Below are 24,081 nucleotides of genomic sequence, written 5' to 3'. Positions count from 1 at the left end.
CCGATACGGGAACGTGGTTGCCCAACCAAGGTAAGGCCTTCAATGGGACTTCAAGAAAGGCCTGTTCCATGGACACCCACTCTTTAATCTCAGTGTGCCTAAACCAGTCCAAAACTCGTGTCAAGTGGGAGGCCTGATGGTAGGAAACAAAGTCCGGGAGACCAATGCCACCCTCACACTTAGCACGAAAAAGCATGGAGCGGGCGATACGCGTGGGTTTCCCCACCCATATGAATTTGTGGAGTAGGGACAGCAGAGCTTGAAAGAATGGGTGTGGGATGTGTACCGGTAGGGCCTGGAAGAGATACAAAATCTGTGGCAAAATATTCATTTTAAATATTGCACACCTAACAAACCAGGTAAAAGTGCCCGACGTCCAAGAATCCAAATCGCTCTTTACACGTTGAAGAAGCAGAGGGTAGTTCACCGCATAAAGGCAAGACAGATCACTGGGAAGCCGGACCCCCAAATATTTAAGCGAATCTCTAGCCCATTTAAAGGAGAATAACTAAGACAGATCATCCACCAGGGTCTGTGGCAACGAGATATTGAGAGCCTCCGACTTCTGGTAGTTGATCTTGAAGTTGGACAATTTCGAGTTTCTACTTAACTCCGCCATCAGGTTGGGCAAGGAGATCCTGGGTGCAGTGAGAAAAAAGAGCAGGTCATCCGCGTAAGCAGCGACCTTATGAGACCTACCTCTCAAAGCTACACCCGCTATATCCGGATTGGAGCGAATATGGCACAAAAAGGGCTCCAAACATAAAATTTAAATTAAAGGAGACAAGGGACAGCCTTGCCTCGTACCATTAGAGATAGCGAGTGAGGAGGAGAAATGCCCGTTGACCTTAACCTGAGTCGATGGGGAGGAGTAGAGACCCGAAATCCATTTCATCATATGTGTGCCCAGTCCCACATACCGCAAAGTAGCCAGCATAATATCCCAGTTGACTCTGTCGAAGGCCTTCTCAGCATCCGTTGACAGAAAGCAAGTGGGAAGGGATGTGACAGCCGCTTGATACATCAGGTTAATTGCCCGAGTGGTATTATCTCGGGCTTCCCTTAGGGACATGAAGCCCACCTGGTCGTTATGTATCACAGTATGTAGTAGTGGGGTCATCCTATGGGCCAGAATCTTAGCAAACCGTTTTAGATCAACGTTTAACAGAGAAATGGGGCGATAATTTTGGCACATGGATGGGTCTTTCCCCTCTTTGGGTATCACCGTGATGTGGGGACTCAACGTGTCTTGAGGAAGGGAACTGCCCTCCTTTAGTGAATTGAAGGCGTGTAGGAAATGGCGTGAGAGCAGATCTGAGCAGGCCTTATAATATTGTAAAGGTAGTTTATCCGGGCCCCGTGCCTTCCCCGCAGGTGAGTCCTTCAGTGCCCACGACAACTCCTCCAATGAAATAGGAACCTCCAGGGCAGCAATAGCCTCCTGGGGGATACATTTCATTCCCAAGGACCGGAGATACGTCTCAATCCTCTCCAAGTGGCTCCCTCCATCCGGAGAAGAAGGTGCCCGAGGGAGATTATAAAGAAAGTGGTAATAGGAGAGGCGGAAAGGCCTCTGAGATGTCCTGTGGGAGCTGCAGACTCCTATTGTGTGAGGTTTGAACATGGGGGACATAGGTGCAAGAACGTGTTTTCTTAAGTGCCCGCGCCAGTGTCCTGCCAGGTTTGTTACTGAATACGTAAGAGTGCCGCCTGCAGTTAACTAAGGAAGCCCTAGCCTTGGAAAGACAGAGCGAACGAACCTGCACTCTCAACTGCCCCAGCTCCGCCCCCACCACCCGGTCCTGGGAAACCTTATGGGACTGTTCCAATCTGTGTATACGGGACAATAGGTCCAGGAGGTGTTCCGTCCGCTCCTTCTTTAGTTTGGAACCAATACGAATGAAGGAACCGCGCACCACACATTTATGTGCCTCCCAAATGCAAAACGGGTCAACCCCCGGCGAAGCATTTGTGTCAAAGTACTCCACGAGGTCCCTGCGAATGTCCAGAACCACCGTCGAATCCTGCAAGAGCAATTCATTCAAGCGCCACTGCCAGGAGCGAGTGTAGACCGTTGGGAGAGAAAGGGTACGAGTAATAAGAGCATAATCAGAAAATGTAATATCGTCTATGGAGGCAGATGTGAGACTGGGAAAATGTGAATGGCGTAGAAAAAATTTGTCTATTCGGGAATATGAGTTGTGGGGAGACTAAAAGAACGTGTAGTCCTTGGTCGAGGGATGCAGGAGCCGCCATGTATCAACGAGTTGATGCTCATGCAACAGCCAACGTATACGACGGTGAGCTGGCCTGGGTAAAGAGGAATGCCCTCGTGAGGAATCTAATGCGGGATCCAAGGTGACATTCAAGTCCCGTCCCCCCCAATATGAGCGTGCCTTCTAGAAAGTCATCCAATTCCACCAAAACCCTCTCCACGAAGGCAACCTGACTAGTGTTAGGGAGATAGTACGATGCCAGTGTGAACAGAGTGTTAGCCAACTTACCCTTCAAAGATGGAGAATGGAGGACCTCTTTTCCGTAATATTCAGACCCTGCGCGTTTAGGGAGACAATGGTTATGTCAGTCATGATAGGAGATGGAAAAGACAGAGGTGTGAAGGGAAAGGAAGAAAAAGAAAAGCCCCTGTACAGGGACAGGAGTACCGGAGCTGCGGAAGAACACAGTCCCTCTAATAGCGGAGTACAAAACCCCTCAACAATTCGTCGTGTGCTATGTCGTCCTCAGAAGGAAAAATACCCTCAGACCACAACACAGCAACACGGAACCCTAATGGGGAACGAAGAAAGGCAGTGATGCGACAAACACTTCCTCAAAAATACAGCAATAAACTGGCAATCTCAAATTGAGCTCAGTGAAACCCTGGACCCACCCGGTTAACTACAGTGGAACCTACCCTCCCCCGCTGGACTAAACCGTTGAAAAAACCCCCACTGAACCAACCCCCAGACCCGCATCCTGTACAAATGTCCCATTCAAGTGCACCATCAACGCCGTCCTCTGCATCTCGTGAAGAACCTTGCGAAAAAAGGGGGTAAGTGCAAATAACGTTCAACCATAGCCTGTGACCCAATGAAAGGCACTAGGCTACACAAGAAGGATGTAGTAGATCAGTCTCTGCGTGGGGATCGCCGCCCTGATGTCCGGAGCTCGGCTGGCCTGACTCTGGGGCGAGGTGGAATTGGATGAACAAAATCATGGGCCTCCTCTGATAAAGAGTGGTGCCGGGGGCTCTGTCCAATCCGGCAGCCGCACCAGTGAGATCTCCAAGAACTGGAAGGCCTCTTCTAGATCATCCGGAGAACGAACTGCAAATGATTGCCCCTGTCTGCGAAGTATGATGTGGAAGGGGTGGCCCCATCTGTAGGTAGCTCCCGCCACTTTGTTCGCCTCCAGAAAGGGTCAGACAGTCCTGCACATGGAAAGGATCAGTCTGGAGACATCCGGCAACACGATAATCTCGGAACCATTGAAGGGAACGCCCCCCCTTCTCCCAAGCTCTCCGGGCAATATCCTCTTTTTAGTTGTACTCTACATATGACGTCCCGCAGGCGGTTACCATCTCTAGCCCAAGGGCCCGCCAGTCTGTGCACCCTGTCCATCTCAATGGCCATATCACGTGGTCTGTCCAGGAGCTTATTAAAGATATGTGTCACTGCATCATATAAGCCATCCGGGGGCACAGATTCCGATATGCCTCTCAGTTTAAAGTTATTCCGTCTCCCCCTGTTTTCGACATCACCCAGGTGTAAAGAAAAGTCTCGCATTTGGGTAGCTTGAGTGTCCAGAGTCTGGGAAAGGACCGAGATGTCCATGGAGGAGATGGAGTTCTGGCACTCCAATGTCTCCACCCTTGTGGTCAAAGCACGTACCTCCTGTGAAACAGCGCCAATGGTCTTGCCATGCTTCTCCAGCCAAGAGAGTCGCAGATCCAGATCTGATTTGGTGGGCAGCACCCTCACCATTTCCCAAAGTTCCGACAGGGTCCGTTCCATTGAGAGCGGGGGACCCGGAGAAGGGCCTGACTGGATTTCCCCCGACGGAGTGGGTGGCCCCCTTAAGATTGCAGGCGTCCCCTGACTCAGCAGCATCAAGTCCGGTGGGGGAGACTGGTGCGGCAAGAAAAGATGGCGCCGGAACCACCCTGCCTGGCGGGGCCATGCAGTCCTCACCCTGTCTGGGTACTGACTGGGGCTGGAGGGGGAAAGTCCTCTACCAGGTCCGGAGGAGCCGACCCCGGGGAGTCCACAGAACACTGACCTCTCTCCGACGTCGCCATAACAGATCCCGGAACCCGGGAGCAGTTGACTGTGCTCGCCGAGGAGCAGGAAGACGGCGAGTGCCCACGCCCCCCCCCCCCCCCCGGTAATAGGCTAATTCTTAACACAACCATATCCCCAATTATAAGAGGGTGTTCACACTTATGCAATGACATTATTGTAGTTTTGTTACTTTTATTTTTCCCCTCTAAATAACTTCAGTTTTTTAATGGAATTGTACAGATTATGGGTCACATTAAAGGTGGAAAAAGTTCTGAAATGATTCATCTTGTACCGATTTTTGGACATGACAAAAACCTGGCATTTTAACAGGGGTGTGTAGACTTTTTATATCCACTGTGTATATTTTATTTTTTCTACTAAAAATTGTATCAAACTTTTTTTTTACACATTTTATTAGTACCCCTAGGGGACTCATTACTAATGTATTGCTCTTTCTAACGTCTTCGATGCTGCGATTGTGATTTATCGCAGCATTTAAGGGGTTAAATGGCCAGGATCAGCGCTATCTCTGTTCCTGGCAGTTAGTCCCACGTGTCAGCTGTAATACACCGCTGAAACCCGCTGCGTACGGAGCAGGCTCAGTGGGTGAGGCTGCTCCAAACCTCACCCCCTGCACCATGATGTGCTATTACATTGTGATGCGGGGACAAGTTAAATGTATGTAATCAGTGATTGTAAACATTTTTCTAATATACATTTATTAAAAATGTTCTATTGTTTTTGAGATGCAGCTTCTATATATCCTCTATACATGGAAGTTGCACAATGCACTGTCAACCGAAAATGTCAGTTCAGCTAAACTTCGTGTCTCTAAGCTGTGTGAACATGCCCCTATTTTCAGGCATATTTCGAAGCGTAAAACGCTCGTATTACATTCTGAAATACACATGCAAATAGCTCCCCATTGATTTTAATGGCAAGTACACTATTAAGTTCATATAAAGCAGATTTTTTACGGTGCTAAATGAAAAAACACCTTGAAAAAAAGAAGTGACCTGTCACAAAGTGTTTTACAAGCTGATTTTTTTCCCATTGACACTTAGAAAAACACTTCAAAATAGGTTTAAAAAAATGCTTGCAAAAAAAAAAAAAAAAACCCTGGATTTCTTAAAAATCAGCCTCTTATTTTCAGCCTGAGCATATGCTGTGTGAACCTACCTTAAAGGGGTTTTCCAGCCACTAAAAATTGACGGCCTATCCTCAGGATAGGCATTCAATAGCTGATGGATCGGGCTCCGACTTTCGGGGCCCCCGCCGATCAGCTGTTTTGAAGGGGCCACAGCGCTCGTACGAGTGCTGTGGCCCCTTCATTTCTTCTTCAGTCAGAGGACTCCCGACTTAAACCTCTGACGGAAGGCTGAAACCTATACCACAGTATAGATATACAGTGGGATACGTCACCGGAACCCCCTGGACAGAGCGATTCTTTTTCACATAGGGCCAGGTGGGTCTGAACAGCATTTTTCCTTCAATAAATTAAATCATCATTTAAAATCAGCATTTTGTGTTTTACTTGAGTTATTTTTTGTCTACTATTAAAAGTAGTTTGATGATCTGAAACATTCAAGTGTGACAAATATGCAAAAATAGGAGAAATGCAGAATACTTTTTCCCAGTGCTGAACTTTCAACCTTCATTGATCTAATATGAACATCTATCAGTGTTCTCCTAAAAAACAAGTGAACAAGGAAAAAGTAGCAGTGTTTTAGACGTTATATGCAAATTCTGCCAATCTTAGAATGACTTTAAATACATAAAAAACATTATCTACAAAAGGAAAATATTTCCCAGAGAAGGATAATTTGTCTAAGCAGCCTACGTGTTTGTAGTTTCCTCTCAATGTTCAGTCCTCATATGATCGCACAGTAAATAGTTCTGAATTGTAATAGGTCATACATACATAAGAAACTTTTCCAGTCAGTGGTAATTAAATGGTGTTTCTTTATGGTCCAATAAAAATACTTTTACCAGACTGTCAATCGGACAGGCTGCTATTATGGAACAACACATTTGTAATTATCTTATAAAAACTTTAATATGCAATACCCCAGACCTGCCATCCATTTTACGTTTACGGTGTCACTGCTCAGTGTTGCACTTTGGGGCAGATGTGTCATATATTGAAAATTGGGTAAGAGCATCTCCCAAAAATTGCATCTGACTTGCTTCATATTTATCAAACAGCTTTGGCATTCTTCAGACTACTTATAGTCCAGGAACAAGTGGTTTTGATGCAGTTTTTAGCTGTTTTTTTATTTTTTATTTTTAGCCAAACGCAAGAGTAGACACAAAAGATAGGAGAAATATCAGTTTTTTCTTAATGCCTTTCCTTTCTTTTTGATTCACTTCTGGCTTTGGCTCAAAAAACGGAGGTCGTGTTTCCAGCCACTGCTCCATTCAAACTTCTCGTAGCCACCGTCCTGTGGCTGGGGGGGAATATCAGACAGCAAATGATCTGACATTTATCACCTATCCAGTGGATAGTTGAAAAATTATTTGGGCTGGAATACCCTTCTAAAGGAGAGAAAAATCACTCCAATTGTCTTTTTTCATGGCTTCAAAATAGGGTGTTATGATACTTTACCACTGGGAAACACATTCAGGCTTCTTATGAAGCCTGGATTGATCTTTATTTTTGTAGAGCCAAGTTCCCCTTCACTTGTGGGTGGTGGAAAAGTGACAACTGGTCTTCATGCTAAATGTTGTATTTATTTAGCCACGCTTCTCCAGGATGAAGAAAGATGCTGCATAATATGACTTTTTAATGCTTACTAAATATTGTTCTTCTTCTCAGGTGCCGCCGTATTTGTGCCTCCAGAGCAGTGCAGCCACAAAACTGACCATTTTTTGTCACCATATCCATGGTTCCATGGACCTATCTCCCGGGTCAAAGCAGCACAGCTTGTTCAGTACCAGGGATTTGAGGGACATGGAGTCTTCCTTGTGAGACAAAGTGAAACCCGTAGAGGAGAGTATGTCCTCACATTTAATTTCCAAGGCAGAGCTAAGGTAAAGACATCTGCAAGACATGGTTCACACATGTGGTATGTGATTCATATGTATCAGCTAAGCATAACTTATCCAAGATCGAAGAAATGGAGGCTTCTGTATTTTATTAGCACACAGTTTGGAATTTTTGGTACAGTTTTTGGCCAAATGTCTAGAACTACATTAATATTGTTCAAATAACAGAGCATTAGATATCATGTAAGTTCCTTATATATTCCCTGGACTGTATTTGTCTATACACACTTGAACATAGACAGGACATGCCTCCATTGAGATCCATGACACACTGCTTAAAGAGGACCTGTCACCTCTTAGGCTATGTTCACACAGAGTTTTTTTACGCGGAAACCGCGTCGCAAAACTCTGCAAAAACGGCCCGAAAATGCCTCCCATTGATTTCAATGGGAGGTGTCGGCGTCTTTTTCCCGCGAGCAGTAAAACTGCCTCGCGGGAAAAAGAAGCGACATGCCCTATCTTCGGGCGTTTCCGCCTCTGACCTCCCATTGACTTTAATGGGAGGCAGAGAAAGCGTATTTCGCGGTGTTTTATGCCCGCGGCGCTCAATGGCCGCGGGCGAAAAACGCAGCGAAAATCGGCGTGCAGGGAGAGGAAAATCTGCCTCAAACTTCCAAACGGAATTTTGAGGCAGATATTCCTCCTGCAAAATACTCCGTGTGAACATAGCCTTAAAGGCAATGTGTTGCCAGAAAAACATGTTTGTTTTTTTTTAATTAAACATGTAGTGTGTAGGTGATTAAACATTGTTCAAATTTTTTTTATGTTTTTCACTAGTCAGGAAATATTATAAATTAATTCTAATTTATAATATTACCCATTTCTGGTCACTAGATGGAGCTATTCCCAAAATTGCAGCATTGCAAAATTGGGTAAAAAGCCCTCGCTCTAGTGAGCTCTCAGCATCCCCCCCTCCTTTATCCTGGCTAGTGCCGGGATAAACGAGGGGTTTGAACGGTGTAACCTCCTACACTGTGTGTCGCCATTTTTTGAGCTAACACACAGTGTAGTAGGTTTACATACAGTAGTAAACACACACAAACACGAACATACATTGAAATCTCTTACCTGCTCCTGCCGCCGCGGCTCCCTCCGGCCCGTCCGCTCCGTCTGCTGCCGCTGGTCCAAGTGCACAATTCCGGAAGCCGCGACCGGAAGTAGTAATATTACTGTCCGGCCGCGACTTCCGGTCCACAGGAAAATGGCGCCGGACGGCGCCAATTTCAAATTGGACTGTGTGGGAGCGGCGCATGCGCAGTTCCCACACAGACGCCGTACACACAAGTGAATGGGACGGGAGCCGTTCGCAGTCCCTATGGGACTGTGGCTGCCGTATTCCATGTCTGTATGTGTCGTTAATCGACACATACAGAAATGGAACAAAAAATGGCAGCCCCCATAGGGAAGAAAAAGTGTAAAAATAAGAAAAAGTAAAACACAAACACACAAATAAATATAAACGTTTTTAATAAAGCACTAACATCTTTAACATATAAAAAAATAATTTGTGATGACACTGTTCCTTTAACATGTTATTTCATGGGGAATATATAAATATTTACTAAAATGAATAACTGTAGAGCGCTATTCTTAGAACTCTGTGTTGTGCCGTTCCTCTGTTATTCCTCGTGAAAATTTATGAATACATTGACAACTGGTGTTACTATTCAACTTGTCAATAGGATGTGTCCCTACACAATCTGACACGGTCAGCTTTTACAAGGGGAGTTAAACCAACCAGTTGTCAATATATTCATACATTTTCAGGAAGAATAATGATAGCGGAACAGCACAACAAAGATGCTCCAGGGTTGTTATTTCATGGGGAATACAAGTATTTACTTAAACAGTACATGTCAGGAGAGCTGACTGCATTATCTATTTATTTCTGAATTACCCCTTTCGGCCCCATGCACACGACCGTATTTTGTCCCTCCCGTAAATACGGGTCCTTTGTCACACGTTTTTAACCTGTATTTAACCCGTATTTACGGACCCGTGCCTGTAAATACGGGTCCGCTGTCATCCGTATTCCACCCGTATTTACAGAGCCGTAAAAAAAGGGGGGGCTGGAAATGACGTCACAATCATGTCCAACCCCCTTAAAAGATGCCATTTTCTCGGCTTCTCTTTATTCAAACATTTAAATCCCCTGACGTCGCCTAGCAACGCTCTCGTAATTACTGGTGCACACACGTAGCCACTTGTAATTATGGGACCCCATAGACTTCTATGGGCCTGCCCGTGCCGTAATTACGGCCTGAAATAGGACATGTTCTATATCTTTCAACGGCCTGGGCACCTTCGCGTAAGCAAACGGGAAGTTACAAGTGGCCAATAGAAGTCTATGGGATCATAATAACGGGCGTTTTTAGGATCGTGTGCATGGGGCCTTAATATGTGAAATCCTTCAGTTTTGAGGAATCATATTAAGATAAACCAACTTGTCCTCCTTCCAGATATAAATCAATGGGGACATTTGTCCCTAATCTAAAACCTTTCTTTCTGATCATGTGATAGATAATGATGCTGAATACTGTACCATTATCCATTTTCTAGCACCTACGTCTCACATTGACAGAAAGAGGTCAGTGTCGGGTCCAGCACCTCCGTTTCCTGTCTGTAGTAGAAATGCTTCACTACTTCCGTTTGCACCCAATACCACTAGAGTGTGGAGCTGCCGGAGACGTGAAGTTGTCTAGTTACGTAGTATCAGCTCTTCATTCACAAGGTAAAAGTGTATTTCTTTATCTTATTAATGTGAGATTGTTAACTCATAAACACATTGTGTGCAGTACACATGGCTCATATGACTCTGCCAGTAAAATGGTTACATTGTTTCCAGATGCTTCCACCCGCCAAATGAGTGGCTTTTTGGCAGATGAGCACAGAGGGTGACTTCAGATACGTCATGGATGTGGATCTGCTGTCCTGAATTATTTAGAAATTAATCTAAAAATGATTATTTTCATTACACTGCTGCAGGGAATAGTACACATTTAATTCCAGACTCCACGGAAAAAGGTTTACATAAGATTGATCCATTTTTAAGTTGTCTATTATATTTGGAGACCCATTTTCATGATCTTTGGTCACGTGTTCATTGTGGAAAATATTATTAACTGTGTTGTATTAAAATAGAATTATTAAATGGTTTATGTTCATTTAAGAATCTTCAATGCTCAATAGATTAAACAATACCCCCAATATAAAAGATTAACTAGGAGTTGTCTTGGTTACAGATACTGGGTGACCACAACTAATCGGTTATTACAGTGTCTATAGTGGTGGTCACCTAGCATTCCACAGATGGAAAATGACATAAATCATTATTATTATATAGGCTACATTCACACGAGCATGACAGATTTACGCGTGTAAAAAACACGTGCATTGCATTTTTGCATCCGTGTGCTTTGCGTGTGGCATGTGTTTTTCATGCACTTGCAAGCACTTTTTTTTTCAGTGTAATTGATGCGTGAAACACGGACAGCACAAGCATGTGCGTCCGTGTGCTGTCCGTGGTTTTCACACACCCATTGACTTAAATGGGCGACTTGGTGTGTGAAAACGCACCAATATAGGACATGCAGTGAGTTTCACGCAACGGCCACTCGCTGCGTGAAAACTCATGTGTGAATAGCCCCATTAAAATTAATTCGGCCGTATGCTGTGCGTTGTTTCAACCGCACACGGACGAGAACCACGCTCGTCTGAATGAGGCCTAATATGTAGCTGAATTTGGTGACCTATTCATGACATTCTTTACTATGCTGCCACCGCTTATCAAAATGCGGAGCATAGTATATTTTGTCAATAATTCCTAAATTAGTATTTCTAATATTGTCGAAATCAACACAGAAACCAAAGCAAATGTTCCAGGTTCTCCTTGCAATGAGATAGGTTTTATTTGGTGTGCAGCTGTGCCTGGCTCAGAACTCGCTGTTCAAATTTTCATTTCAGAGCTGAATTGATTCATTGATCGCAGCCTCAGATGTTTCTCAGACAAACAGTTATCCATTGCGTAAGCTTAAAGTGAAGCTCAACCTTTCACTAATATTAGCTATACAATCATCAAATGTAAAATGTAGCTATGGAATATAATGCGGTTTTTACTTTTTTTCCCAAGTTAATTATTTTTATTCTACTTATGGCTTGTGTAAATATTAAGGACGGTTTAGCTCAAGTACCCATGAATACCTGTTGCCGACACATGACCGTCCAAATAGTCTAATCAACATTTAAATACTTTATGTGCAGTGGGTTTTAAAATGTCAGTGAGCCATTCAGACCCACAACCTATTCACAGCAAAGTCACCATTGCGCAGTATTAATCTGGAACAGAAGTAACAAATCCATCAACAGCAGCTTGTTGTCACTTTTCACATAGTAATAGAAGGAAAAACAGAAAAATAAATTAAAACATCAAAAACATAAAAACAACGATTTAGCTGTTACATTTGCTGAACTTATAGCTGAAGCAGATCTGTTTCGCTTTGAGGCAGCCAGAGTAAAGAAAGCAAAAGGCTGCCTTCACCTTCATATTACCTTAGAGCAGGGGTCTCAAACTCGGCCGGGTAAGTGAGCCGCATATAGAAAAAAATGGGAAGTTGACGGGCTGCATTACTTTCAAATTTGATACAATACAAAATTATTGTTAATCAATTAATTATTTGAACTACTATAACACTATATTACTATAATAATAATACTACATTACCGTATTTTCCGGACTATAAGGCGCACATAAAATGTTGAGAATTTCTCAGAAATAGAAAGTGCGCCTTATAATCCGGTGCGCCTTATATATGAACCCGACAGTAAAGAGAGGGGTTCATACAGGATCCTTTACCTCTATCGTGGGCGGCAGGGGTCGGCGGCGGCATACCACAGCACACACCATGCTCCTCCCCCCCGTGCGCCTATGAATTTATTCTTCACTTGGGTTTTTACAGTATCCATAAATGGATTGAGCATTACGGCCACCGTAATCAGGAGCCACACTGAGTGATACTTACAGCTCTGTAGGATCCTTGCAATATATCTTTGCTTTAGCGTTAACTATACCCACTACCCCAAAAAATGCCTCCTGTTAAGAGACATGCTTATGATGCAGGTTTCAAGCTTAAAGCTATAAGTTATGCAGTAGAGCATGGAAATAGGGCAGCTGCAAGAGAATTCAACATTAATGAATCCATGGTGCGTAAGTGGAGAAAACAAGAAGATGACCTCCGCCAAGTAAAGAAGACCAAACTGAGTTTCCGAGGAAACAAAGCAAGGTGGCCACAGTTGGAGGACAAAATAGAACAGTGGGTTATGGAACAGAGAAACGCATGTAGAAGCGTCTCCACTGTCTCTATTAGACTCAAAGCCACTGCTTTAGCACGTGACATGGAGATCAAGGACTTTCGAGGAGGTCCTTCATGGTGCTTTCGTTTCATGCAAAGGCGTCATCTCTCCATTCGCACCAGAACTACTGTGTGCCAGCAATTACCAAAGGATTATGAAGAGAAGCTGGCCATTTTCCGCACCTACTGCATAACCAAGATAAATGAAAAGAATATCCAGCCAGAACACATTATTAACATGGATGAGGTTCCCCTCACTTTCGATATCCCCGTAAACCGTACTGTTGAGAAAACAGGGACCAGTACGATATCTATACGTACCACAGGAAATGAGAAGTCATCTTTCACTGTAGTTCTCGCTTGTCAGGCTAATGGCCAGAAACTACCACCCATGGTAATTTTCAAGAGGAAGACTTTGCCTAAAGAAAATTTTCCTGCTGGTGTCATCATTAAGGCTAACCCAAAGGGCTGGATGGATGAGGAGAAGATGAGTGAGTGGCTGAGGGAGGTCTACGTCAAGAGACCGGGTGGCTTTTTTCACAAATCCCCATCCCTATTGGTCTGTGACTCGATGCGCGCCCACTTGACCGATACTGTCAAAGCCCAAGTGAAGAAAACTAATTCGGAGCTTGCTGTCATCCCTGGTGGATTAACCAAAGAGCTCCAGCCGCTAGATATCAGCATCAACAGGTCATTTAAAGTTAAATTGCGAGCTGCATGGGAGCATTGGATGACAGAAGGTGACCACACATTCACCAAAACAGGGAGGCAACGCCGTGCGAGTTATGCCACTATGTGCCAGTGGATCGTGGATGCCTGGAAGAATGTATCAGTCTCCAGTGTCATCCGAGCTTTCAGGAAGGCTGGAATCACCACTGAAGAGCCTAGCAGCAGCAACGAAACCGACTCGGATAATGAAGAGGAGGACCCCATGCTTGATGCCGAAATCGCCCAACTGTTCAACTCCGACACTGAAGATGACGGATTTGATGGATTTCTGGTGGAGGAATGAACTGAAAAAGTACGGTAAGGGTATGTGCACACACACTAATTACGTCCGTAATTGACGGACGTATTTCGGCCGCAAGTCCCGGACCGAACACAGTGCAAGGAGCCGGGCTCCTAGCATCATACTTATGTACGACGCTAGGAGTCCCTGCCTTGCTGCAGGACAACTGTCCCGTAGTATAATCATGTTTACAGTACGGGACAGTTGTCCTGCAGCGAGGCAGGGACTCCTAGCGTCGTACATAAGTATGATGCTAGGAGCCCGGCTCCTTGCACTGTTCGGTCCGGGACTTGCGGCCGAAATACGTCCGTCAATTACGGACGTAATTAGTGTGTGTGCACATACCCTTAACGTTTTGATTTGCAATTACAGCTGAACCAGTTGCAAGTTATTGTTAAAAAGTGTAATAAATTTTGACTTGCAGTCTGAGCAATGGTTTATTTAACGGTAATGTGCTGCGCCTTATAATCCAGTGCGCCTTATATATGAAACATGATTGCTTACAAGGCGCTCATAGAAAGTGCGCCTTATAATCCGGTGCGCCTTATAGTCCGGAAAATACGGTACTATAATAATAGCGCTAGGTTTAAAATGTACATTCTGCCACAGTGCCCTCTGTACATTCTGCCACATTGCCCTCTGTAGAGGCTGCCACAGTGCCCTCTGTAGAGGCTGCCACAGTGCCCTCTGTACATTCTGCCACAGTGCCCTCTGTAGATGCTGCCACAGTGCCCTCTGTAGATGCTGCCACAGTGCCCTCTGTAGATGCTGCCACAGTGCCCTCTGCAGATGCTGCCACAGTGATGTCAGGGGCTTGCCCAGAGCTGGAGTCCCGGAGCAGAGCCGCTTCTGGCATTCTGCCTGGGATTCCAGCTCTGCTCCTGACATCACTGTCCATATATGGACAGAGATGTCAGGGGCAACCCCAGAGCTGGAGTCCCAGGCAGAGCGCTAGTAGGCTCTTCCTGGGACTCCATCTGTGCTCCTGACATCACTGGGACTCCTGCTCTGGGGAAGCCCCTGACATCATTGTCGATGTATGGACAGCGATGTCAGAGGTTTCCCCAGAGTCCCGGAGCAGAGCCGATAATAGCGCTCTGCCCGGGACTCCACTCTGGGGAAGACCCTGACACACTGTCCATATATGGGCAGCGATGTCAGGAAATTCCACAGAGTCCCGGAGAAGAGCCGATAATAGCGCTCTGCCCGGGACTCCGCTCTGGGGAAGACCCTGACACACTGTCCACATATGGGCAGCGATGTCAGGGAATTCCACAGAGTCCCGGAGCAGAGCCTGTACTAGCGCTCTGCCCGGGACTCCGGCTCTGGGGAAGCCCCAGACATCGCTGTTCATATGTGGACAGCGATGTCAGGGAATTCCACAGAGTCCAGGAGCAGAGCAGACACCAGCGCTCTGCTACGCTCTGGGCAAGACCCTGACACACTGTCCATATATGGGCAGATATGTCAGGGAATTTCGCAGCGTCCCGGAGCAGAGCCTGTACTAGCGCTCTGCCCGGGACTCCGGGGAAGCCCCAGACATCGCTGTTCATATGTGGACAGCGATGTCAGGGAATTCCACAGAGTCCCGGAGCAGAGCCGACACCAGCGCTCTGCTCGGGACTCCGGCTCTGGGGAAGCCCCAGACGTCGCTGTTCATATGTGGACAGCGATGTCAGGGAATTCCAGAGTCTCGGAGCAGAGCCTGTACTAGCGGCTCTGTGTCCCGCGGGCCGCAGATGACAGCCCCAGGGGCCGCATGCGGCCCGCAGGCCGCGTGCTTGAGACCCCTGCCTTAGAGAATCTGACACAAATGCAAACAAGCCCTATTAGAAACTTCCATCGCAGATGCTGACGTTTTTGTAGGACAAAATAGCACAGCATGTTGCGCTATTTTGTGTTGCACCTTGAAGGACATCCAATGGAACCTATTAAAGTCAATAGGTTAATGCAACGGATCCGGTGCTTCCGGTTTTTTGTTGTTCTGCTGCTATGACGGAGCAGAACAACGGTAAACCATAACGCAGATGTAAACATAGATTTATATTAAATCCGACCTCTAGTGGTCCACTTAAAAAGATTTTAGAATATGCACCTCAGTGTGTAAAGTTAAGTTTCTAATCTAGAATATAATGTAGTGCTCTATGCGGTTTATAAGCTTCAAGCAATTGCAGGTCGCACACTTCATTAATTTCAATGTGGTTAGTAGGAGGAAACTTTCATTTTCACATCCGCAGCATGCTCATTCTCTTTTGGATGTTCACTGCGGATTTCACCCTTTTTCAATGTAGAAGGGGTGAAATCCACACAAAAACCCTTCAGAAACGCTGAGGATACGCTACAAAAAATCTGCAACATTTGGGTCCCATATGAATCCAGCCGAACAGTATCTTTAACATGGCTCTTTTTAAGGCTATGTTCACACGGAGTATTTTGCCGAGTTTTTTGACGCGGAAACCGCGTCGCAAAACTCGGCAAAAACGGCCCGAAAACGCCTCCCATTGATTTCAATGGGAGGCGTCGGCTTCTTTTTCCCGCGAGCAGTAAAACTGCCTTGCGGGAAAAAGAAGCGACATGCCCTATCTTCGGGCATTTACGCCTCTGACCTCCCATTGACTTCAATGGGAGGCAGAGAAAGCGTATTTCACGGTGTTTTATGCCCGCGGCGCTCAATTGCCGCGGGCGAAAAACGGCGCGAAAATCGGCGTGCAGGGAGAGGAAAATCTGCCTCAAAGTTCCAAACGGAATTTTGAGGCAGATATTCCTCCTGCAAAATACTCCATGTGAACATAGCCTAAGGCTATGTTCACACGGAGTATTTTGGGGGAGGAATATCTGCCTCAAAGTTCCAAACGGAATTTTGAGGCAGATATTCCTCCCCCAAAATACTCCGTGTGAACAGCAATTATCGCGCCGTTTTTCGCCCGCGGCCATTGAGCGCCACGGGCATAAAACACGCTTTCTCCTGCCTCTCATTGAAGTCAATGGGAGGTCGGAGGCGGAAGCGCCCGAAGATAGGGCATGTCGCTTCTTTTTCCCGCGAGGCAGTTTTACTGCTCGCGGGAAAAAGACGCCGACGCCTCCCATTGAAATCAATGGGAGGCGTTCTCGGGCCGTTTCTGCCGAGTTTTGCGACGCGGTTTCCGCGTCAAAAAACTCGGCAAAAGACCCCGTGTGAACATAGCCTAAGACTGGACTGTAATATAAATAAATAAATGTGTTAATAAAAATATTTTATTTTCTTGCCGCCATGATTAGGAGGTAGCCTCGGAATCCCTTTCAAGTATTTCACAATAGTCAATTGCTGAGGTGTCACACATTAAGGGTATATTCACTTTGTGCAGCAAATTGCTGCGATTTCTGTAAATCGCAAGCAACCCACAGCATTTTGCCACAATTTTTTGTTAATCTTGGCAATTAACCACGATTTGGCTGCACCATGCGACTAGACCCGAATATAAAAATACTGCAAGGTTCAATTAAAATGTGTTGATCATCTTGCAGGGCTTTAAAACTGCACATATAGTTTTTAATAAAGAAAGTTTGATGTCAACTAGATGCTTATAACTTTTTGTTTCTGTCCTACAGACCAGAGCCCCACAGTCAGTCCGTTATTGTTTCCACTGCCAATCCAGAGATCAAGTTTGGAACGCAGTATCTCCCACTTTCATCAACCAAATTTACAGAGAAATCCCTATTCGGATGGCATGCTTCCTGGCTCCTACTCTGAGCAGATTTTCCACTTAGTTCCCCCGCCAGAAGAGTTGGAACGGAACTTTCTACGCAGTGAGTCCGGGAGGGCACAGTCAAGCAGTCAGAGGGAATCTGACTACGAGATGGACTCTGCCCCAAGGGGCCATATACGAGCAATAGACAATCCTTACACTCCTCTATGACAGTGGGGTAGTGTGCTGTAAATACTGAACTGACACGTTTACCTTCCTACAATCACAAAAGCCTTAACACATGCTGATCAAGCCAAGAATGTAATCTGTCTTTTTTTAGTTGTGGATTATTTCTTTATATTGCAGGGATGAGTAAAGTTGTACATCCCCTTTGGGTGTTATTGTATTAGGCCTGTTAAAGGGCCCCGCTTTCTCCTGCCTGGTAAGTCTGTGCCGATATATGGTGCAGTGAAGGGTGAAGTTGTAAGCAACTTATCAGTTGGTTTTCGTGTTACTGTTTACAAAAGGCAGTTATGTAAAGGTGAACTGCAAGAGATATGTGGAGTAGTTGTCCTTTTCTGTGTTCCATACGTTATTGACCAAGACTGTCCCACTGTATGTCTTTACAGAGATTGACAAGCTAGTTTTAGGTAGCACTAAATGTGGGTCCTACAGTATTCTCTACAAGAGCTGGGTCAGTGTTTGTAGCACAAAAATGCATATACTCACTATCTAGGTAGCTATGTAAAATTGCAATTAAACAGCCATACTAAGTCACCCCAAAGGGCAACTTAAGAAAATGGACAACTAAGTAGTTCCACCTATGTATTCAGGACGTAGAAGCTATGTTATTGTGTGAGCACAAAGAGCATGTCCATTGTGGATAAGAAGAGGGAATATTATTGTGTAATATATGCACTGAAAAGTATTCATATGCACAGTGTAAGATTTCATATCAAATAGCATATTAAACTAGGACCACACTTACACTAGTACCATGTCCCATGGTCAAACTTCTAGAGCAGACCAATGATTCCAAAAATGTAGGGAAGTCTACACTGTTATATAAATATGGATCTTGTGAAAGTGCATTAAATGTGTAAAATGCAGCTATGAGCTTGGATCATGAGATTATTTACTTAAAGGGAGTCTATCCGCATGTTTTAGGTTAACACGGTTAGTTAGCGATTGGGTAAAGGAAGGTGAACATACCAGTGATGTGGATCATAGGGCTTGGATCCGGGTAAAATATAACTTTTAGTGCGCCGCGTGCTGTATGCTTATTAGATTGGAGTTTCTGCGAACCAGGTAGTGTCCGCCATCTATAGCTCTAACCAGTCCCTTCCTCTCTGCAGTTGATTGACAGTTCTGCTTTTCTTCAACGTCATACAAGCCGAGCCTTGACTCAACTGCGGAGGGTGAACGGTTGGAGCTCTAGATGCCGGATACTTCCTGGTTCGGCGGACTCTCCAACCTAATTAGCATAAGGGGTGCGGTAGAATAAAGTTTTATTTTTTACCCTGATGCAAGCCCTTATGATCCACCTCACTGGTATGTTCATCTTCCTTTACCCTATCGCTAACTAGCCGTGCAAGTCATTTGCTAGCCTAAAACATGCTGACAGACTTTAAACTATGTCCTCATAGTGAATCCACAAGTGAGTAAACAATCTCCCCCTACAACCATTGATCCATGATAGGCAAGGACTTTTGGCGTATAGTTTAATACAAAGTTGGATCACGTTTATCTGTCCTGAGCCCTATTTATGCAAAAGTGCGGCTTTTGAACATACATCAGTACCCGCACCCCAGGTAGCAATCGTCAGTATAGCAAAGCCTTAATACTGTTCAAAAATACTTATTTATATCATGTGCCTTCGTAATCACAAAAGATATATACATATACATATATATATATATATATATATATATATAGATAATTTTCTTGATGTATTTAACCATAGCAGCTTTATACTAAAGTCTGTCAGCATAACATCCAAGTTTACCTATGGGATAATGATCTGGTCTTCTTTTTCTCCTTTTTCCCTCTTATGTTATTTATATCACTCTCTTGCTCCTGCCTCGAGCAATACTTGATATCTGCATCATGTCCTTTTTATAGAAATTTTTCTAGGGAGCTCTCACAATAGGCGTGTGTGTTACTCGTCTTGTATTGTGAGCTGAATATTGAAAATAGTCTTTTCAGCACTTAATACCAGACAGCACTTTTACTTTAGGGCCGGGTTCAAACATAGCGTAAATACTGTGGATTTTCCGCAACGGATTTCATTGCGGAAAATCCAGTGTATTTCAGTAGCAGCGAAGTGGATGACATTTGAACAAACCTCATCTACACGCTGTGTAAAACAAAACGAAAAACCGTTCAGAAATTGACCTGCAGTGCGTTTTTTTAAGCTGCAGCATGTTCATTTATGTTGCGAAATCGCTGCTTTTCTGTTGCGTGGTTTCCCCATTGAATTCAATGTGGAGGTAAAACCTGCAACAAATAGCAGATGTTGCGATTTTTGCAGCAGAAAAGCTGCGATTCCGCCGCAACTAGGAAAAAACCCCAAATCTCATACTTGCCCAGAACACCGGGATGAAGTCACAGTTTGCAGCGTTCACATGGGATGAAACGTCATCCCAGGAGGACGGGCTGCAGGTCGTCAGAGGGACGCGTCGCTATCGCTACAGGTAAGTAAAAGCATTTTTTTTTTACTTGCTATTTTCCACAGCAGACATCCCGCCCGAAAAACGGCACCACAATTTGGTGTGGTTTTTAAGCTGGAATTGTGGCGTCCGGATACGCTGTGTACTTTTACACGGGGTATCCACCCTGTGAGAACATGGTCTAACTGTGTCCCCAAATGCCCGGCATTATGGGGGAAAGGGAGGGGGGGGTCAGATTTGGTGGGGAGGTCACCCCACTGTATATTCGTGACATGGGCATAATGTCTGCCTGCATTGTTCTAAATGCAGCATGGCAGAGTACTTCAGCACGCGGTTACGGAGAGAGATCTTTATAAAAAGGGGTCTTATTGGAATGAATCTTGGGAGAGGCAGTTTTATTTCAGGGTATAGGTGGCGCCCACAAACGATAGATTGTAATGGGATAAATTGGGGGAAAGATAAAGGTAAATGCAACATGGCTTAACCTTCAATGCCGATATGGTATAAAAGCATACCCGTCTATATTTACAAACAGAATAGAAACACTTTTCTTGCCTATGACTGGTCAGTACCATGAATCTACAAAAGCCATATAAATAACAACTAGCTGTAATTACTCCTTACGTGAGTCAAATGTATGCAGTGTGGGATGAGCTTTTAAATAGGTTCTCTACCTAATTGTCTTTATACAGACATGTAGTTAATGCTCCAGTAAGAGTTAAAAAACCTGGTTTATGCTCTGCCCTTAGTTTTGCCTTTAGCTGAAGACCTGGGTGGTCTGAGACCAACTGGTTAATAGGGATGTCACTAAAAAGACTAGTTGGTAGGCAATGTTTCCCTAGCAACCACGCTGTCTCAAATTACTGCCAGACTCAGCTCACCGCTACCTTGGCGCTGTGATAAAATGCAAAGGAGAAAAGCTGTTAATCCATACTATTCCCCATCCCGGCCGACCGTGTCTTTAACATTCTGAAGGCAGCATTTTTACATAGACGTCATAGTCTGGACAACCAAAACTCCACTGTCCATTAGAACAAAAGGGCTTTGTCCTAGTGGTCAGTAGAGGCCTGAGTATCAGTGGCAGTCCATACTCTATCTTTTCTGTCAGATTACAGGGTATCCTATTATAGAATGTTATGGCATATGGCTCGGATATGTCATAACATTATGATTGGTGAGGTCCAAGATTTTTTTTTAATGCAAAACAGAAGTCTTGACCCATCTACTGAGCAGGGAGCGTGGAAACATGAGTGCCGCTGTGTAGGGAAACAATATGACAGAACCACAGCATTAAGTTAGGATGTCCGACCTCCACTGGTCAGGAAGTGATGACATAGCCTAGCAATAAGTAAATGGCTTTCTAGCGGATGTTCGGTGACCTAAAGTATTATTATTCTGAGAGTACTAGATAAGAGGCTCAGATTGTGGGCTCGTGTATATGACTGCGTCTGGGCTCTAAGTTCCTCTCTATTTTTTTTTTTGCCAAAATGAATAAAATGGATTGGACCGCAATTACAGGCATAATACAGTCCTTAAACCGGAATCTTTCCAGGTGGTCACTAAGAATGCTGCATTTTTTGTTAATCAGAATATTCTATATTTCAATTTCATTTAATTAAATTAATTTAATTAAAAGTCCTTGTGAAACTTCTGCTAATTTGCTTTTCTTTCTGGTCCTCCAGTTTGATCCATGTGTTTATAGTGCAAGATCTCTATTTTTATGTTTGGGAATATTGTATAATGCACGGTTTTGTCATATCCAGTGGTAAGAAATTAAACACAACAGGTCATAAAATAAATGAATGAAAAAGACTGACATAATATCCCAGAGCCCTGATAGGACGCGCAGACGCAAGTATCAATTTAAGTTTCTGTTTTATATATTAAGTTATATAGGAAATTGACGCTATGCGTTTTTGTTTTTTTTGTAGTGAACGATAAATCGCTGTCCATAGGAATGCAATAGGCTAGGGCTATTTGTCTCACTACAAAAAAAATCGCTGTGATAAATCGCTGTCCATAGAAATGCATTCAGTAGCTCTGAAATCCAGGCATGAAGCGATTAAAAAAAATAATAGCAAATCGCTACACTGGAGCAATTTTGAAAGGATTTTCAAGCTACTCCATGCATTTCTATGCACAGGGATTTATCACAGAGATATGACCGCGATTATTTTTTTTGTAGTGAGATAAATCGTTCTAGCCTTATGCATTCCTATGGACATCAATTTATCTATCACTACAAAAGAAGGTTAGGTCTAGCCCCAGCCTAAGGCTCCATGCACACGACCGTGCCTGTAATTACGGGCACGGATGTCCGGCCGTTTTTACGAGCTGTGCTCCCATTATAAAGTATAGGAGCACGGTCCGTAAAATGAAAAAATAGGACACGTCCTATTTTTTCCGGCAGGTTTCTAGGGCACGGACACCCTCCCGTAGACATACAGGAAGGTGTCCGTCGGCCATAGAAATGAATGGGTCTGTAATTACGGGCGATTTTACGGTCTTGTGCGTGGGGCCTTACTAAGTAATTTGCCTCCACTTCCAAAGCTCAGTCGGATATTCAATTCTAGACTAGCCAATCTGAGAGAGACTGGTTGCTAGGGACATGCTGCGTGACAACCGCAAGTAAATTTGATATAGCGGTTAGACAGCGCTTCCCTAGCTACCAGCATAACCTCACAAGGCTGGATTGGCACGGAGTTGAGAAGAGTAAAAGCGACACTATTCACACAGGATCTCCAGTGCAGTCGGGAAGGAGGCAGCAGAATATTGCTGATGTAAAAGTAATACATTTGCGCTCAGCTCACAAGGCACCATGTCTTCTTGTCTATAGTCACTTTTTTCATTTAGAATTCTTGTTGGTTTTGGCTGTAAAGTGGTAATCGGAAGAGGAAGTAACGGCACACATTTCTGAGAGATTTTCTTGGCAGGCCGCAGTATAACATCCAGCTGTGCTAATGAAAATAGATCATTTCCAGCACTAATAGTCAGTCATGTCACATACATGTTCAAGCAGCATTAAGTAGTCCAGGACGTTACCTCAAATTTCATTTTCTTAACCTTTCCAGGTCTGTAGCTTCTCATATGTCCCTATAATACATTGTTATTGTGGCCGCAGAGTCAGGCCATATGGAACTGCTTCATATTGACATTTTCTTTTCCTTATCAGATGTGTGGAACCTTTTCTCTATGTAAATATAATCTAGCTATTATCTTTTATTCCTTGTTATATAGTCTGCAGCCAAGTACAGAAGATTTCATTCAGCCTCTGTTCACACTTGGATTAATGTGAGTGAAGATCATAAAACCCTCTGTCATGCTGCTGTAATATGGCATCTGACGGAGCAAGCCACCATTTGTTTTTTGTTAGATTTATACTGAATCCAGCAGACAAAACCTATATGAAACTGTAGGCATACGAGGGTACAGTAGGCCCTATTGAAGTCTATGGGTGCCAGTGCCACATTACAAATACAAAGAGTGAATAAGACCCCTGGTAGTTGGCGGGCACATTAACAATTGCAAAAAGAAAGGCTGCCTGCAAGCAGCCAAGCCCAATTTCCCAACTACCAATTTTTTGTAGAATAAAAATAAAAAATAACCTTTATTGGGCTACGTATAGCCAGACAGACCACATAGATTTAAAGTTAAAATTATCACTACCTAGAAACCGGACTTGAATGAGAATTACCTGTATCACACAGGCATAAGTAGTATTAGACTTAGGAATAGTGTGAGGTTCCCTAGCCAGTTAAATTGTTAGACTAGCTAATCATAGACAGTGAGTCCGGTCAGCGGTAGGTGTTAAAATCCTGTCTATGATTAGCTAGTCTAACAATTTAACTGGCTAGGGAACCTCACACTATTCCTAAGTCTAATACTACTTATGCCTGTGTGATACAGGTAATTCACATTCAAGTCCGGTTTCTAGGTAGTGATAATTTTAACTTTAAATCTATGTGGTCTGTCTGGCTATACGTAGCCCAATAAAGGTTATTTTTTTTTTTTATTCTACAAAAAATTGGTAGTTGGGAAATTGGGCTTGGCTGCTTGCAGGCAGCC

The 24,081-nt window shown here is 44.2% G+C and overlaps 1 protein-coding gene across 2 annotated transcripts in view; it reads left to right on the top strand.

Annotated features, from left to right (window-relative positions):
- Window positions 1-17,903, top strand: part of SH2B3 (SH2B adaptor protein 3) — a 191,306-nt gene extending 173,403 nt beyond the window's left edge. For both annotated transcript variants that reach the window (XM_075854770.1, XM_075854769.1), the window contains 3 exons: window positions 7,096-7,310; window positions 9,885-10,056; window positions 17,271-17,903. In XM_075854770.1, the coding sequence (XP_075710885.1) occupies window positions 7,096-7,310; window positions 9,885-10,056; window positions 17,271-17,578 (695 nt within the window). In that variant the 3' untranslated portion in view covers window positions 17,579-17,903. The remainder of the gene's footprint in view (window positions 1-7,095; window positions 7,311-9,884; window positions 10,057-17,270) is intronic.
- The last annotated feature ends 6,178 nt before the right edge of the window (window positions 17,904-24,081 follow it).

This window comes from Rhinoderma darwinii, chromosome 1, assembly GCF_050947455.1.
Source record: "Rhinoderma darwinii isolate aRhiDar2 chromosome 1, aRhiDar2.hap1, whole genome shotgun sequence".
Classification (NCBI taxonomy): Eukaryota; Metazoa; Chordata; class Amphibia; order Anura; family Rhinodermatidae; genus Rhinoderma; species Rhinoderma darwinii.
This window is presented reverse-complemented; position numbering and strand designations above follow the sequence as displayed.